At 47.3% G+C, this 15,122-nt stretch overlaps 2 protein-coding genes across 2 annotated transcripts; both read right to left on the bottom strand.

Annotated features, from left to right (window-relative positions):
* Nucleotides 1–4,681: 4,681 nt before the first annotated feature.
* slc17a9b (solute carrier family 17 member 9b) lies at nt 4,682–12,592 on the bottom strand. The gene is made up of 13 exons (XM_037479484.2): nt 11,124–12,592; nt 10,274–10,471; nt 9,911–10,050; nt 9,370–9,469; nt 8,751–8,881; nt 8,572–8,668; nt 8,103–8,199; nt 7,854–7,941; nt 7,744–7,778; nt 7,508–7,623; nt 7,082–7,137; nt 6,961–6,990; nt 4,682–6,806 (listed from the first exon to the last, which is right to left on the bottom strand). The coding sequence occupies exons 1-13, from the start codon at nt 11,258–11,260 to the stop codon at nt 6,628–6,630; spliced, it is 1,404 nt and encodes a 467-aa protein (XP_037335381.2). The 5' UTR covers nt 11,261–12,592; the 3' UTR covers nt 4,682–6,627.
* Nucleotides 12,593–12,729: 137 nt separating this feature from the next.
* Nucleotides 12,730–15,010, bottom strand: LOC119222675 (glucose-induced degradation protein 8-B homolog). The gene is made up of 5 exons (XM_037479485.2): nt 14,889–15,010; nt 14,438–14,567; nt 14,133–14,329; nt 13,827–14,024; nt 12,730–13,743 (listed from the first exon to the last, which is right to left on the bottom strand). The coding sequence occupies exons 2-5, from the start codon at nt 14,553–14,555 to the stop codon at nt 13,570–13,572; spliced, it is 687 nt and encodes a 228-aa protein (XP_037335382.1). The 5' UTR covers nt 14,556–14,567; nt 14,889–15,010; the 3' UTR covers nt 12,730–13,569.
* Between the last annotated feature and the right edge of the window lie 112 nt (nt 15,011–15,122).

The following is a 15,122-nucleotide window of genomic DNA, read 5'->3' on the forward strand; positions in this document are numbered from 1 at the left end:
TCGTGTGATGCTCTGTGGATATGTGTGCATGTGGGGAAGGGGGAGCGGGGGATGGAGGCTGCGTGTGTGTGTCTGTGTGTGCATGTGTGTGCGAGTGTACTTAAACCTCAGGCCACGAAAGTGTGTGTGTGTGGCCGTGCGTGGGCCTCACAAGGTTTGTTGCAGCTGCGCGTGTGTGTGTGTGTGTGTGCGAGTGTACTTAAACCTTAGGCCACGAAAGTGCATGTGTGTGTGCGTGCGTGCGTGTGTGTGTGTGGCCGTGCGTGGGCCTCACGAGGTGTGTGTGTGGGTTTGTGGGGAAGGAGGAGTGTAGGTGAGTGCAGAAGACAAACCTGTCAGTTTCCCAGCTGGTTTCTCTGGCTTCAGGGCTCAGTCCGAAGCAGGGTGACACTCGGCATCACAGCACCACGGCGCAGGGCCCGAGGTAAACACACCATCGCATACTGTAGGCGCACACACACACACGCACACCTACACACACATCATGCCTTGCCTTGGCTGCCCTCACCCCTGCAAGACCAGTAGAACACACCACCTGGGCAAGTCATCATATCTTGTCAAAGATTGTTTTTTTTTTCTTCAGTCTTTTTTGGCTGGATGTAGGTGTGAAGAACATCACAGACCAGATTGCCTGGCAAGGGACTGACCATCATGTTGGAAGGAAGGGGGGGGGGTGGTGAGAGGAACACAGAGCGAGAGAAATAACAAGAGAAGAAGTATAATCCAACACAGAGGAAGGCGCAGGGCCGGCTCGTCTCCCCGATCAGTGCGCAGTGGATGATATGTGAGTCGATGTGGACTATTAGCTGGATGGTCCCTTCCTGCCTCGCGTTCCCGTCCTCTTGGACTCACGCTCCCCGAGCGAGGTGGACTCTGTGGGGGGGGGGACAGCCTCCTCGGGGCAGAACCAAAGCGTCTCCCCACATCCTCCGCCATCCACACGCGTTCCCATCTCTGGCGAAGATGGAAGTGAGGGGAATCTCTTCAGGGGACGAGGAGCATGTTGCCCCCCCCCCCCCTCCCCCTCCTCCTCTCATGACCAGAAATGATCAAGACACATTTATGCACAATGTGTGGCCGCTAACGTGATGACTTGTGATCCCGCTTGGTCGCAGGTACAGGCTCGGACAAACAAACAGCCACCGGGTGAATTCCGTTGACACTTTTTGGGGGAGGAAGATCCAAAGTGGAGTCAATTATCGAAATAAAGTAAACATGTTGACGGGGGCAATGAAACTGTGTTTTGACTGCTTCTGTCAAGGGAGGTTCCCCTTGTCCAAAGTTTACACAGTAAAGCATTCTGCCTCAGTGATTACGCCCTGGATCTGTGTGTGTGTGTGTGTGTGTGTGTGTGTGTGTGTGTGTGTGTGTGTGTGTGTGTGTGTGCGCGCGTGTGTGTGCGCTCCTAACTTCTGCTAAATACTAATTACTGAATACTTAGTACGGATGCCCTTTCTATTGGGTCCCTTTTGTATAAACATTCATTATGGCTCTTCTTCTCCTTTGTAGCCCGCCATCATTATTCCGCGGCGTCCCCCTCCGGAGGAGTGAGAGAGCGAGCCGGGGCCGGACCGGGCCGGGGGAGGGAAACGCTGCAGAACCACAGCGCCAGGACCCGGGAATGCACACAAGTGATATTTGTGCGCAGAGATCAAAAAGCGTTTACCTTTCAGATGTTTCCCCCGATATGAATATTCAACGTCCTTATTGAAATCTAATTTGGGTCTCCTTGTCTCTGGGGTCTTTTCATCAGTGCCTGTTGCCCGAGGCCACCGCTGATTGACAGCCAAACTTTAGTAGAGAGCAAGCAGGGGGAAAAAGGGGGGGGGGGGGGGTGGAAGGGGGTGTTTGGAGATGTGAGCGGCGTGAAGCCGGGGAGGGAGCTGGAGCAGATGAGTGGACGGGTGTAAAGGGGGGGATTTAACCTCCTCGTGTGCATGCACAAACAGAATACTGCAGATTATTAGGGACCGAGAGGGGAAAATGAAAATGAGAGATATTTAAGAACAATACATCCTCTCTGCTGTGGATTATCTCCCCGTAACCTCAACCATCAGCAGAAACTACAAACTATTGATCAATCAGCAGCTTCAGCCTCAAAACTCACAACTCAACATTTTTTTACTGTCAATGTAACACAAACATTAAAAACAGTTAATGTTAGGATACAAATAGGTAAAAATACCTTCACTTCTCTAAACAACCAACTTCCAGCTGATATTTTTCCTGTTTTATGCTGACAGCAGGTTGCATATTTGCTTATTTCTTACATTTTATAGAGAAAATAAATAATTGAGTAAATTGAGCAATGATGAAATAATTGTTAATTTAGTAGTAGACTGGAATGTTTATCGCAGTCAATTTTAATACAGAAGCATTCACATTCAACAAAAACTGTTTAAATTGTTATAGACAGAAGATTTGCTCTATTTACACAGTTGTGAGAGTATTTAATTTGTTCTCTTCTCGTCTTAAAGCATCTAACGCTCCCCGCTAAAGCCAAAGCACCATATTGTTTTCTAAAAATACATTTCCAGACATTTGTCTCAGTTTCTGACTCTGCACCTCTGACCCCCACAACCGCCCAATTTGGCCTAAATAAGACACCTAAATGGAGGAATGGCAGCGTGGTCTCGCTCCGTGTGCAGGGGCGAGATGCTCCTTTGTGTCTTTTGCGTTTCTGGCTTACATAATGACAAATATTAGAGGCTGAGATTCCTCTTCTCCTGGAAGGATTCTAAGCAAACACGTACCTGTGGAGCCTGCAGAAGAACACCACTGCACACAAAGAACTCCCCCCTGTGGCGCGTTGCTCTGTAAAGCGTCATTTCCCCGAAGCCGGTGGCTCTCGTCTGCTACGGGGGGGGAAAGACGTTACGTCTTCGTTGAGGACTCGTCCTTTGTCCTCACAAAGTGAGCGTGCATACTAAAACGTCCTCCAAACCCAGTGAGACAAACGCACACACGAATAAACCAACACTGTCCTCATCTGGCCAGCGGGTTGAGTGTGATTTAATGTTATTATTGTGCAGGTGTGGCTCTGGTCCCCCCCGGGGGTCCATTAAAACGATGCCCCTCTCAATAGCTGCTCCATTTGCTCTTTAGATTTAACACAGGCCATATGTCTAGCAGGAGGCAAACAGCTGATGGGGTTTAATTGACAGAAATCAACATATTTGGTGTGTGTGTGTGTGTGTGTGTGTGTGCGCGCGCGCTCTGGGGATCCCTTTTAAAGGGTCAACTGTGTATCAGAACAGAGTTTGGATAGAAAGAGAAAAGAAGACAGGAAGAGGGCAACAGGAACCAAGAGGGATTCATAAAGGAGACACGGATTCAACGAACAGTTTAGCGATGCAGGACATAACCCCCCCCCCCCCCGCCCCCCCCCCATCCACCCACCCGTAACATCAACGTGTGAATACACGTCCTTCCTTTCGGAGCTGGCGCCGTCATCTCCGTTGCAGGAACACCGCTGCGTACAGAGTGTTAACTTCATGTTTCATCTCTCTTCACAGAGGCTGCAGTCGAACGGTGCCGTAGTGTCACCGAGCTGTAGTCCCCCCCCCCCCCCTCGTCCCCCAGAACAAATGTAACCACTGCAGGGCCCCTGAAACCCACTCACAGGCCACTGGAACAATACGCTCAACAGCAGCGTTTCTTGGATGTATTTGTGAAGAAGGGGGAGAACGGTTAAAAGTAGTTCTTACTCATGAGGGACGATCCTCCATCAGGAGGAACAGGCGCAACGCAATTAGCACATAAAACCTGTCAATGGCCCCTCAATATCACAGCAGACTTACAAAGCCTGCTGAGCTGCCACTACAAAGTTATTAATCCTTCCCACACAATGACCGGTCTTAAACAAGGCCTCTTTATTACGAGGTAGCCCTCTACGGCAGTTCAGCTCCGCACTAATTAGCATTCAGATGAGGGAGCGGAGAGGCGGCCCCCTCCACCACGGAGGAAGGACATGGGACGAGATGGCGATGCGGTGAAATGTCATTAACTGGATGTTAATTACTAATTAATGGGGCTATTTCATTTACATGTATCTGTGGCTCTCTGATGGCGCCCGCCTTTACGGGGTTACTCTTACAAGCATGCCAGTCGGGGGAGGTTTTTAAAAAAAAAATTTTTTATCTCCCTCCCCCCTCACACCCAGCCTGGCCCCGTTTCATCTCTGCTAATTAAATAGCGGGCCACTCATCATGATTATGTCTGCTTTTACCACGGCGACCACCTCTCCGGCACCGCGGCCGCTTGTGTGCGAGCGGCTCTGACTTCTATCTGACTCGTTACTTTCACTCACTTGTGACCCCCCCACCTCCCCCATCCCTCCTCCTCCTCCTCTTCGTCGCCACGCGGCAGCCACAAGCCGCCCGTCTCCATGGCAACCCGAGCCACTCGGTCCCATGAGACGCAGTGGGTTGGGTTGACTAGCGTCTGGCCATTCGCACGTGGGCAGTGCCAACCAGCCAACATGGCACACAGCATCCCGCCATATGGCGCCGCCACATACGTCCCGCCCAGCCCCGGAGCCGGGGATTCGCGGACGGGACGGCGCTGGACGACCCCCCCCCCCCCCCCCGATGGACGGATGCTCGCGGACCGACAAACGGTTTCCAGGTTCTTGACCCTGAGGTCAAACGTGATCTGAAGTTCTGAGATGTTACGTTTGAATAAACAATGAGGCCAGATGTTATTAAATATGACTAGTTTGCATATTTACACATATACAGGACCACTGCATGAATCAGAAAATACTGTCAACATTCATTAAAAGGAAATATATTTTCACCATGATATTTGGATTAAAAAGTCTAAATCACACTATTGACAATGCAATTCTTTAAAACCCATCAGAATATGCAGATGGATGAAACATTTGGTTTATCTAAAAAGCTGGTGAAGTGAGGATTATTGGATCAGACACTCATGTTGGCCTTTAAAGATGAATTTGGTCAAATTATCAATGTGAAACTACAGGTAAATTAATGAAAAAAATAAAATACATAGAAATCATCACTTCCTCAGTTGATGCGGCAACTTTCATGAAAAGTTTAATTATTTTTTTTCATATAATGAATTTAGGAAACATCTACAGCAAACAGACAAAGTGTTAAAATAAACACATAAATAAATGTATTTTTCTACCCACTGTAATTAAACGCTGCATTAAAGCAAAGTTGTGCTTTGTGGCAGCGTGAGAGGCCTCATCGCTGGTGCTGTGCTGCCTCCTCGTGGCACTGCAGAGAACACACACAGGTTGACAAAATACTTTTTTTTAATTGGAAGTAAAATATGCTTTTAAATACAACACATCTGAAAAGCTTTAGAATACTGCATTTTTACTGCAGGAATGTATTATTTGCATCGTACATATCTTACAGGTATCAAAAGGCTTCCAGGGGCCGAGAGGGGAAACGTAGCATGTAACGGGTTACATGTTTAACATTTGAACCGCTACACGCAACAACAAGCCTCAGAGTTTGTATCATGTAACGGCTTTCAGTAACCAGGAGGTGTAGACACACACAATCACACCAACACAAAGTCAGTACGGAATCAAAGTGACGTATCAGATTTTATATTAAATAAATTATTGTAAATAGTCAGTAAACAACAATCTGAATACGGCTGATGTACAGAAAGCGTATCGTTGCTCTGTGAGGCAGAGACTAAATGTTTTCAATAAATCCTGGCCCACTTTTCTGTAAACACGACCAAAACTATGTAACAACGTTACAAAAAGAATATCACTTCTGAGGGTTTGTGGAACGCGCTTTGTGTGTCGGTCATGACACACAGACACATCACCTCCTCTTGAAAAAGGCACAACATAATGAATGAATGAATAATGAAAGAACATCTGCACTGATGATGAAGCGCTAAACGCTACAAACTACATTCAGCCGGAGGTTAATGTTCTTCAGTTCCTCCACTGAGCCTCAGAATTAGAATCATCACGGTTCATTTTGTCCGCTTTCACTGAGAAGATATTATGAGAAGACGTTTCTTTCCTACGAGGTGGAGGTCAGAAAGGAAGTTAGGAAAACTAACGCGGCTCGTCGTACTGTTCATACTTCATTTAACCCGATGTGTTTTTCCATCTTAAAATATTCATTTAAAAAAAAAAAAAAACGAAATCAAGAAATATAAATATACTCCAAAGTAATCCCGAAATAAATCAAGTGAGGTATTTCTATTACATACAACCGCGGTCTCTCAACCCCAAACATGTTCTTTAAAAGCAACAAACAGGGAGAATGCGCCCCATCAAAGCCTTGTACCGCCCCCCCCCCCCCGACTGCAGCGATGAGATGAGCTTGTAACCATGGAGACGAGGACAGTAGCAGGTAAATGGAAGAGGACATTAGAGCGCCAGGTAATTAGGGGCTTGGTAATGAGGTATCACTCAGCCAGCTAATAAAAGACTTCAGGTGCCCCCCCCCCCACAGCATCCGTCCCTCTCACGTATGGGGGGCTCCTCACTGAGTGAACAGATCCCACAGTGTGCTTTTCAGTAAACTCTCGCCGTTCCTTCTCAGCCAGACACCGATCAAAAAGGGCTTTCTGCCAATGCCCCGAGGGGGTGGGGGGGGTGGGCTCCGTCCGATGGCCCCTAGTTCAGATGTGGATGTTGGCGTGGCGGGCCTTGCTCGGGTCGATGTCGACCCGGCGGGCCTCGGCGAAGGCCAGGAAGGTGCAGAGGCCCAGCAGGTTGACCGCGGTGATGAGGCCGAACACAGAGGTCCAGGAGCCCGTGGTCTCGATGAGGTACCCCGAGAAATACACCATGAGGACCCCTGCACGGGGAACGCCATTCAGGCCATACCACACACGCATGTTTAAACACACAGACCCTCACAGGACCCCGAGTTCCCTTGATGAAGAATGCACGTGCACATGACTGACGGCTCGTGTCCCTCGCTACTTTGCCGCCATGTGGCAGGAACTCACCTGAGAACGCCCCGCACGTATTCATGACCCCTGTGAAAGGGACGCGCGTCAGATTAAAGATTCCGTACTTTGATCGTCTCAGTTTAACAAAAAAAAAAAAAAAGGTTTTTATGGAACTCACCGAATAACGCTCCAGCACAGGAGGGAGCGAGGTCCTGAACATTTACAGATACGCCGCTGAAAAAGAAGAGAAGAGGTCGGTCACCTTCTGAACCTTTGTATTATTGTATAAAGACACACATGTGAGGTTTAAATGGCAACAAAAGAGACGAATGAAGAGGAATCTATCTTTGTTTTCTGTGGATTAGAATAAGTGTCACAGAGCGGAACTCAAACCCTTAAAGGCTCTGCATTAAAACACTCGTCTTAGTCCTAACTTTTTGGTTGTCTGCAAACACCTGACTGTGTCTGAATGGTTCCTGACATGGAAATGCAACACATGAACAATTAGAAACTCATTAAAAAAAAAACTAGTGTTACTGCAGATTTTAAGGACCGACATTCGGAGACATATCGGAGTCAATATGAATTCACTAATCAGATGTACCTGTGGCTGAAGGTGGTGAAGCCCATGGTGGCAGACACGAAGGCTACAGCCCAGGTGAAGGTGGTGTTGCCACACAGAAGGAGGGTAAACACACTGGACACGCCCATGGAGAAAAACTAACAGAGCCAATGAGACTCACAATCTCAATCGGAATTCAAAAAGTGATATATTATATATAAATAAAATGAATACAGACTAAAACAACAGAACAGCACGTGATATGTCACGCCTCGTACCTGCATCATCTTCCTCACGGAGGCGGTGTCGTAGCCTGTGGGGACCAAGAGAGAGTTACTTAGCCGCCTCGTGGGTACAAGCTGACCATCTGGCCGTCAGGCGGCGCTACCTTGACCGATGAGGTGGTCCGACAGGAAGCCACTGAACAGGGACGAGGGGATGGCCACCAGCCAGGGGACCACGTTGAACACCCAGCCCTGCAGAGAAGGCCACACGTGTGAACCAGTGTGGTGGGTCGCCTGCACATGGCGGTCAGCCGTAGCGGCTAGCATTAAAAGCATCTCAACAGACTGGACCCCTGTGGGATCGTTCTACTTGAAGCCCTGCTCTGACGTTCAGGTTGTGTGCAGGAAGTCACCTTTGCGTCGGGGAAAGTGTCCTTAAAGAAGGTGGGCAGCCACGACAGAAGCGTGAAGAAGGTGCTGGCTGTGCACAGGTGGGTGACGATCACAGCGCTGATGGGCGTGAAAACAGAGGAACAAATGAACATCGAGTTCAAGATATAACTAAGCGAGTCCATTCCTTTGAGTAACTTCTCATCATTTGACCTACTTGTTTCCTTCTCTAGATGTATTTCTGTTATGGGAAAATCTTTAAAAAGAGTTTGTTCAGAAATCCTCTTCAGCAGCTCTTACGTCAACCAAACTTTACAATTTCATTCCGCTCTTGATTCTAAAGGTTTTTCATATATAATTTATTCAAAGCAGTGGCGTCCAGAGGCCTTGTGTTCTACATATAAAAGCTGTTCTACCACATTATGAGCTGTTGAGGCTGAGATACTTAGGTTACACACAGCCAACAACCAACCAACACGTCCTTCATCTCACCAGACTGCAGGTTGTCTGAGGAGCCTCAGCCAGTGTCTTTTGGACAGTTTGGGTTGGGACCCTCCACCCCCCAGGGACTCCAGGGTGATGATCGGTCCTGCAGACGCACACATGCACGTGAGCACACAAGAGGAACACACACAGTGAGCACACAGCGGCCGCTGAGGAGGCTCCCTTGCCTTCTCCTCTGAGCAGGTACTTCCATATGCAGTAGGCCCACAGGACCGAGAGCAGGCCGGACACGTAGAAGACACTCTGCCAGCCGTACAGGTCCAGCATGAGCGAGCCGGCCCCGCCGATCACCAGAGTGCTGAGGGGGACAAAAGGTCACGAGAGACGGCAAGTCAAACAAACACACCCTGGACACCACAACTATGAGATGCAAACACATGAAGATAAAAAAGATCATAAAGGGGACATGACCCACTGGTTTGAGAGACGAGAGGGTGGAGCTAAGTACAACTGATGGCTGAATAAGAGACTAAGAATGTTGAAATGAATGTTCATTAAGTGAAAACAACAAGTGAAGACAACGCCACAGTAGAAACCTGCCAATCAACGTGTAGCCCCGCGCTAAAGCATCCCCTGCTTTATGGTCTGTTTGACTCTAAATGGACCATAACTCACAAAATAAACATCATGCTGTATTGACGAAGACTTGAAACTAGAGACGGAGACCATGAACTCATGTTTCACAATGTGTACTGAGGGAATAAATCAAGAGAGAAGTCGAGTCATTACATATCTGGCGAATCAGACTCAATCACCCCCCCCTCCCCCCCTCCCCTTATGACTCACCCCAGGTAGGAGCCGCTGGCCACGGTGCTCATGAGGAAGCCTCGGTCACTCTCCACCACCTTTTGGGAGCACAGGCTCGCCAGGGACGGGTAATGCACCCCTACAATCAGGACAGAAAAAGACAATATTGAACATCTTCCTGCTCCGGTTGCGTAACAAGACGTTCCTGCCAACAGACACACCTCCTGCCAGGTAAACAAGGACAAAATAAAGATGCCACACAGTAAACATGTCGTAATTCCGAATAGTGGTCAACAGAGGTCTATAAATGCCATTTGGTGAGCTACTGAATGATTGAAGTTCATAAAAAATGCAAATTTAACTGGACTTTGGACCTCACTGCATAAAACAAACATAGGCTGACTCGATGCGAGTCATCGAGTAAGACAAACCCCCCCCGGGAGGAATGTGTGGAATGCTTGTGACGCTTCCCTCCTCCTGACAGGCGAGAGGCTCGTTGTTTGTTTTTATTATCAACTTGTTTTTGCAAATTGAAATTGTGTCCCTCCCGAGGAGTTATGACAGTTCCAGGCCGGCTCACCTTGCAACAAACCCATGAGGAACCGGGCCAGCGTCATGGAGAAGATCGGCTGGGAGCAGAAGTAGGCCAGGATCGGGGTGAAGGCGGTCATCGAGCCCCAGGCCGCCGCCGACAGCACCAGGACCTTCTCCCCTCCAACGCTGTCGGAGACAAAGCGCACAGGCGGACGGATCTCAGCGTTGACTTTTCATTCCAAAGCAAGTCTTATCTGATCGACACAGAGCCAACGGCATGACGACACAAAAATACCCCGAACACAACGGCGTCACCCGCCCCGTGTGAGCGCGTTCCATTTCAGGCAACACGGGCTTGGCGGGGAGATGAAACAGGTGAGACAACACAACAGGAGTGCGGTTTCCCCACCGGTCGCTGACGTAGCCTCCGAAGACCTGGGTGAAGCAGTAGCCCCAGAAGAAGCTGCCCAGCACCATGCCCGACTCCCTCTTGCTCCACTGGAACTGCTCCGCCATGCTGACGGCGCAGATGGGCATCGCCACGCGGGCGCAGTACAGGAGGCACGTCCCGAGCAGCAGCACCCCGGTCCATACCCTCGCCACTGGTCTGTAGGTGAACGGGGGGGGGGGGGGAAATCAGGGGTCATTGATGCAAGAAACCTTTGACATAAAACCACATGATGTATAAAGAGTACACTCAATAGGAGTCAATGAAGCTGCTACGTGGAGTTCCACCACTTTTAGAAAGTTCTAGAATCTTAGAACCCCACCTGAGAAGACACTAGTTAGGTAACCTTCTCTGGTTTGGTACCCTACCTTCTTAAAGTGCATCTTCATTAGGGTTCAGATGGAGAGTTAAGATCTGGTTTATGGGTGTAACGGTGAACTAATAACTGATGGAGCATTTTTCGTAAAGGAAACACCACTTCCCTTAAAAGGAAAAAACGCTACTTCCTTTTTGAACCTGATATCTCTACATCTGTGGCTCTACCACATCACATCTGACCCAGCAAAAGCTCCTACGTGTCACTTCTTTTTTTTTTACCAGTAGGACAAGTCAGAGGTCCTTCACATGGAGACATGTCCACATCTCACAGATATCAACACTCCTCGTGCGGGACATTAAGAGTCCGACTCTCACCGTTAACGTCGGTTAACCGATCGTCTCTCGGAGGATTCGGATAAACACGTGTGACGTTTACGTCCCCCCGGGAAAACCCAGCGCCGCCAGAAATAAAGTCTATGTTAAAACGCGTTACCTGGACCAGGTGGTGTTGTTGTGCTCGGACCACTTCTTGTGGCCCCCGGGGGGTCCGGTCCTGTCGGGCGGGGCGCTCTCCTTCTGACACACCAGGTCGGGACTGTGTTTCTTGCCATGTTTTTGAATAACTGCCATTCAACACGCGAGTTATCGGCGGCTCCTTCCTCTCATCCGTCGGGTTGCTTCTTCGTCACTTTGTTTCCGGTCGACGGAGTCGTCAAAAGTCAATTTTGTGACAAAGTTACAAACCATATCTGAACGCGAAGGTCTGATCCATAACCAGCCGGGCGATGACCGCAGAACTGAGCTTGCGTGTGTGTGTCCCTGTGTGTGCGTTTGTGTTTCCCCCCCCCCCTAATGACCGAGGAGGAGTAATCCACGTGTCAGTTTTTTTCTCTCCTGCCCGCCACGCAGTTCTTCTGGTGATCGGTAGGGTTAAACGAGCTCCTTACCGGAGGGTCCTCACACACACCGCGGCCCGGTGTCATCCTCGATGACGCACGGCTCCGGTCCTCTTGCGCGCGTCTCCAATCGTGACGGTGCAAATACACGGAGCGGAGGGGGGGGGTCCGTCTACGGGAGCATCGTTTGAGCACCAGGATGTACCGAGGCTCCACCTGACCGGTCCTTTCCGGGTGGAGACGTGTGTTTGCGCGCTGGTGTGGAACACGCAGCGGGCTCTCGTTATGTAACACGCAGCAGTCTGCGCGACTTTTAGCGGCCCTTTCCTCCTGTGGGCTGCTGCTGGAGGAAGGACTCGCCTTATAAGCAATGTGTTTATTCTATTTTGGTAAAAGTTTCATATTTACAGTGTGAAATGTTACGCATGTCATTGTGTTTGAACAGAAACATGACGTACTGTGCAAGTAGTTACAAGGATACACAATCCATCCATAATAATGTGTGTAACACACAGTAAGGGAGAAGAACTAAAAGTTTCATTGAAGAAGGTTAATTATATACTAAATACACGATGTATGATGGTAAACTGTACCATCATAGTGGTCAGGAAGTAGCCCTACATCCCAAATAGCACATTAAAAGTAATATATTTTATTCACAGAGGAAGAAACATTCAGAAATTTGAATAGAATTTGCCATATTTACAATGCATTTAAAGTCCTGGAGTTAAAATTTTAGTATTAAAAACATTATTACACCAAAAAGTGCTCACCATGCAAAATCTGTGGATTTACAGATAAACATTCACAGAGCAAACATGTGATGTACTCATGAAATGTGATGCCTCCGCCTCAACATTTTTTGAATACTTTCGGAGAGGTTAGCTAGTAATGCCTAAATACTTTTACTTACACTGTCACTGATGGAGTGATATACGTATTGTTGGATCATTGTTTCTGATGTGAAATGTAACGTAAGCATGTTGTATCGGAGGCAGATTGTAGTTTAACCGCTCGGGTAAATAGTTTAACCTATTGCCTCATATATTGAGAATGAATTACAAATCTTTGTTGTCTCTACTGGAGTTAATTGTGTTTCTTTCTCACATGTAGTGAAGTGGAAAGATATTACCTTCACCTGGATACTCAAGTAAATGTACTTTATAATTGTCAGATACATAAAAAATACTCAAAGCTTTGAAGTCTTTTATGACTTGCGCAGTTTCAAATTCCACGTTTATTGCAAAACAATATCCCAGCAAAAAAAAAGCACATCAAATTTAGCAAAAGAGCTACTTGTTCCACACATGTCATCAAGTGTCCTCGTCTGCAGACAGACGTATTCATTCAACTTTTAATATCTGTGATATTTTATAACTTCATGAAACTGAGGCTGCCTCTAAACTTTTTTTTACCCTTCAGGAATCTTGCCTTGATCCATTTGTTAACTGCTGCTGTGATGTATAGCTATGTCTATTTTTGCATCTTTTTTATAATGTCTCAAGCATCAAGCTAAATTCAACTTTCAAAGTCACAGTAGGTTGAAAGATCTCGAGTATCTCGTTTTGGCTAATGCCGTCACAGAATACTAGTTAAGAATTACTAGCTGAAATGTGTATGTCTGGATGTAAAGTAAAGGTTTGTTTATTATAGGAAGTGCACACCTAGACAACCATTTTCCCTGAACATCAAACCCGTCACACATGGATAGTGACAGCCTAATTTAGGCTTTATTCACACTTTTCTATGGCGACAACTTTCCCTGCCAACAGACAGAAAAACTAGAGGAAATGAAATATACCCATTTCACATAAACAAATATGTCAATTATAATAACGGTCTGCATGTTACTTAAGTATGAGAAGTCATTTTGAAATGCCATCGATCCAGTTTGCACATTCTGAGTTATTAAAGTATCAAAAAGCAACCCTTACAAAAAAAGAAAAGGTTGTACTCTATAGGAGCCAGCTTCTTGGGGTATAAATAGATAAAGGAAGTGTGTCCGTTTCTTGGTATGGTGTTGTATGTTTTCACTATAGGTCCTTATTTTGGGTCTTCGATGGTTCCCTTGCTGAGGTCTGTCATTTTGGGATACTTCACTTTCTTTTGGTCAAGTTCATTTTGAGCCCAAAGCAGAAGCTTCAGCAGCTTGGCCAGCTTGGGTGTTGACTCTCTGTTTTCATAGTCTAGCACGCACTGATTCACTTCACTCCATACCTGAGGGACGGAGACGGGTTATGACACTGTAGACTTTGAAAGACAAGACAGTTATGAACTCTACCGACATGCTCCCAGCGTACCTTTTGTCGCTGCATCATATTGAGCAGATCCCCAAAGGGTGAATCCTCGGGGTTGTCGAAAGCCAGCAGCGCCAGCGTCCTCTCCATCTCCGTCAAACAGTCTCGGCTCTCCTCCCCCTGCTCTGCTAACTGTGACTGGGCAAATTCAAGGGCCGCTTCGGTCTCCCTCAAACGGATCAGCTCGATCAGATGCTGCTGCTGCAAATGCGAAGGACGCAACAGGGCGTGAATGCGAGTAGAAGCGATATTGCCAAAAGTGCAAGACGTAGATGTGTACCAAATTGTAGGCAGTTAGTTCTATTTCACCTGTAAGTGGAAGTAGAGGTAACGGTTAGTATCCAGCAGCTCTGGGTGCAGGCTGTTGATCAGTGCAATGGCGTCCTGGATCTGTCCCTTCAAGATCATCTCTCTGATCTTAATCCTCTCATCTAGGGAGTCCAAGTCGACACTAGGTTCTATTCCAGACTCCATCCTGAACTTCTCCGCTGCTTCCTTGAAGCCCTCTATTGAACCGAAATAGAGGTGAAAATCCTGCACATTTCCTCATGCATGCACCGCCACAGAGTGGGAGATAACTGAATATTAATAACAAATAAAAAACGGTAGTTCACCTGTGACCAGGTAATTCATAATGAGCCGGTTCATATCAGCTCTTTGAATATGGACGTTGTTGAGCTTATCCATCCACTCTTCCCTTGTTATGTCGTCCGGCTTCTCCGCATAACTCATTATGATAATATCCTTTAACGAGTACACAAAGAACGGTTATCTTATGAGAGGATGAAGAAAGGCATTTGTGTGACGTATAATGACGTTACAACGGATTTGGGAATTAGCTCCTTAGTTTACGAGCGAGTCACAACAGTTCGGGCCTTCGGTGAAAAACACAACATTGAAGCCCGACTTTCGTTAACACGAATCAAAACAAAGACAACTTCCCCCCTCTCGGCGAACGTATATTAAATACAACCATCCAAAAAGAATGTTGTTCTGGTTTATTGTCTTCAACCGAAATGTATATAACATTTTAGACACGTATTATGAAGGTACATTTTACGATACCTGATTTGTTTGACGCTACTTTCCCGCAGCTAGCTAGCTAGCGAAGGAGAGGCTGTTCTTCTTATTCTTCTTCTGGTTATTTATTACCAGTAAACTTCTCGGGGAATTACGCAGTGCTGCCCCCACAGTGAGTCAGAAGTATTGCAGTCTCTGGCGACTGGGATTTTACATTACTTATTAAAATGTCTTTCTAAATCCGCCCCTATGGATTGGTGTCAATCGTACTGATTAGTA

The sequence above is a fragment of the Pungitius pungitius genome, chromosome 1 (genome assembly GCF_949316345.1).
Source record: "Pungitius pungitius chromosome 1, fPunPun2.1, whole genome shotgun sequence".
In the NCBI taxonomy this organism is placed as follows: domain Eukaryota; kingdom Metazoa; phylum Chordata; class Actinopteri; order Perciformes; family Gasterosteidae; genus Pungitius; species Pungitius pungitius.

Bases quoted from the DNA above. Each gene is read 5' to 3' on its own strand.
- slc17a9b (XM_037479484.2), bottom strand. From the start codon at position 11,260: ATGGCAGTTATTCAAAAACATGGCAAGAAACACAGTCCCGACCTGGTG. The intron at 10,472-11,123 runs GTAACGCGTTTT...GTTCACCTACAG, and splicing joins AACAACACCACCTGGTCCAG to ACCAGTGGCGAGGGTATGGA. The intron at 7,624-7,743 runs GTACGAGGCGTG...TGGCTCTGTTAG, and splicing joins CCGTGAGGAAGATGATGCAG to TTTTTCTCCATGGGCGTGTC.
- LOC119222675 (XM_037479485.2), bottom strand. From the start codon at position 14,555: ATGAGTTATGCGGAGAAGCCGGACGACATAACAAGGGAAGAGTGGATG. The intron at 14,330-14,437 runs GTGAACTACCGT...TCGGTTCAATAG, and splicing joins TATGAATTACCTGGTCACAG to AGGGCTTCAAGGAAGCAGCG. The intron at 14,025-14,132 runs GTGAAATAGAAC...TCGCATTTGCAG, and splicing joins ACCTCTACTTCCACTTACAG to CAGCAGCATCTGATCGAGCT.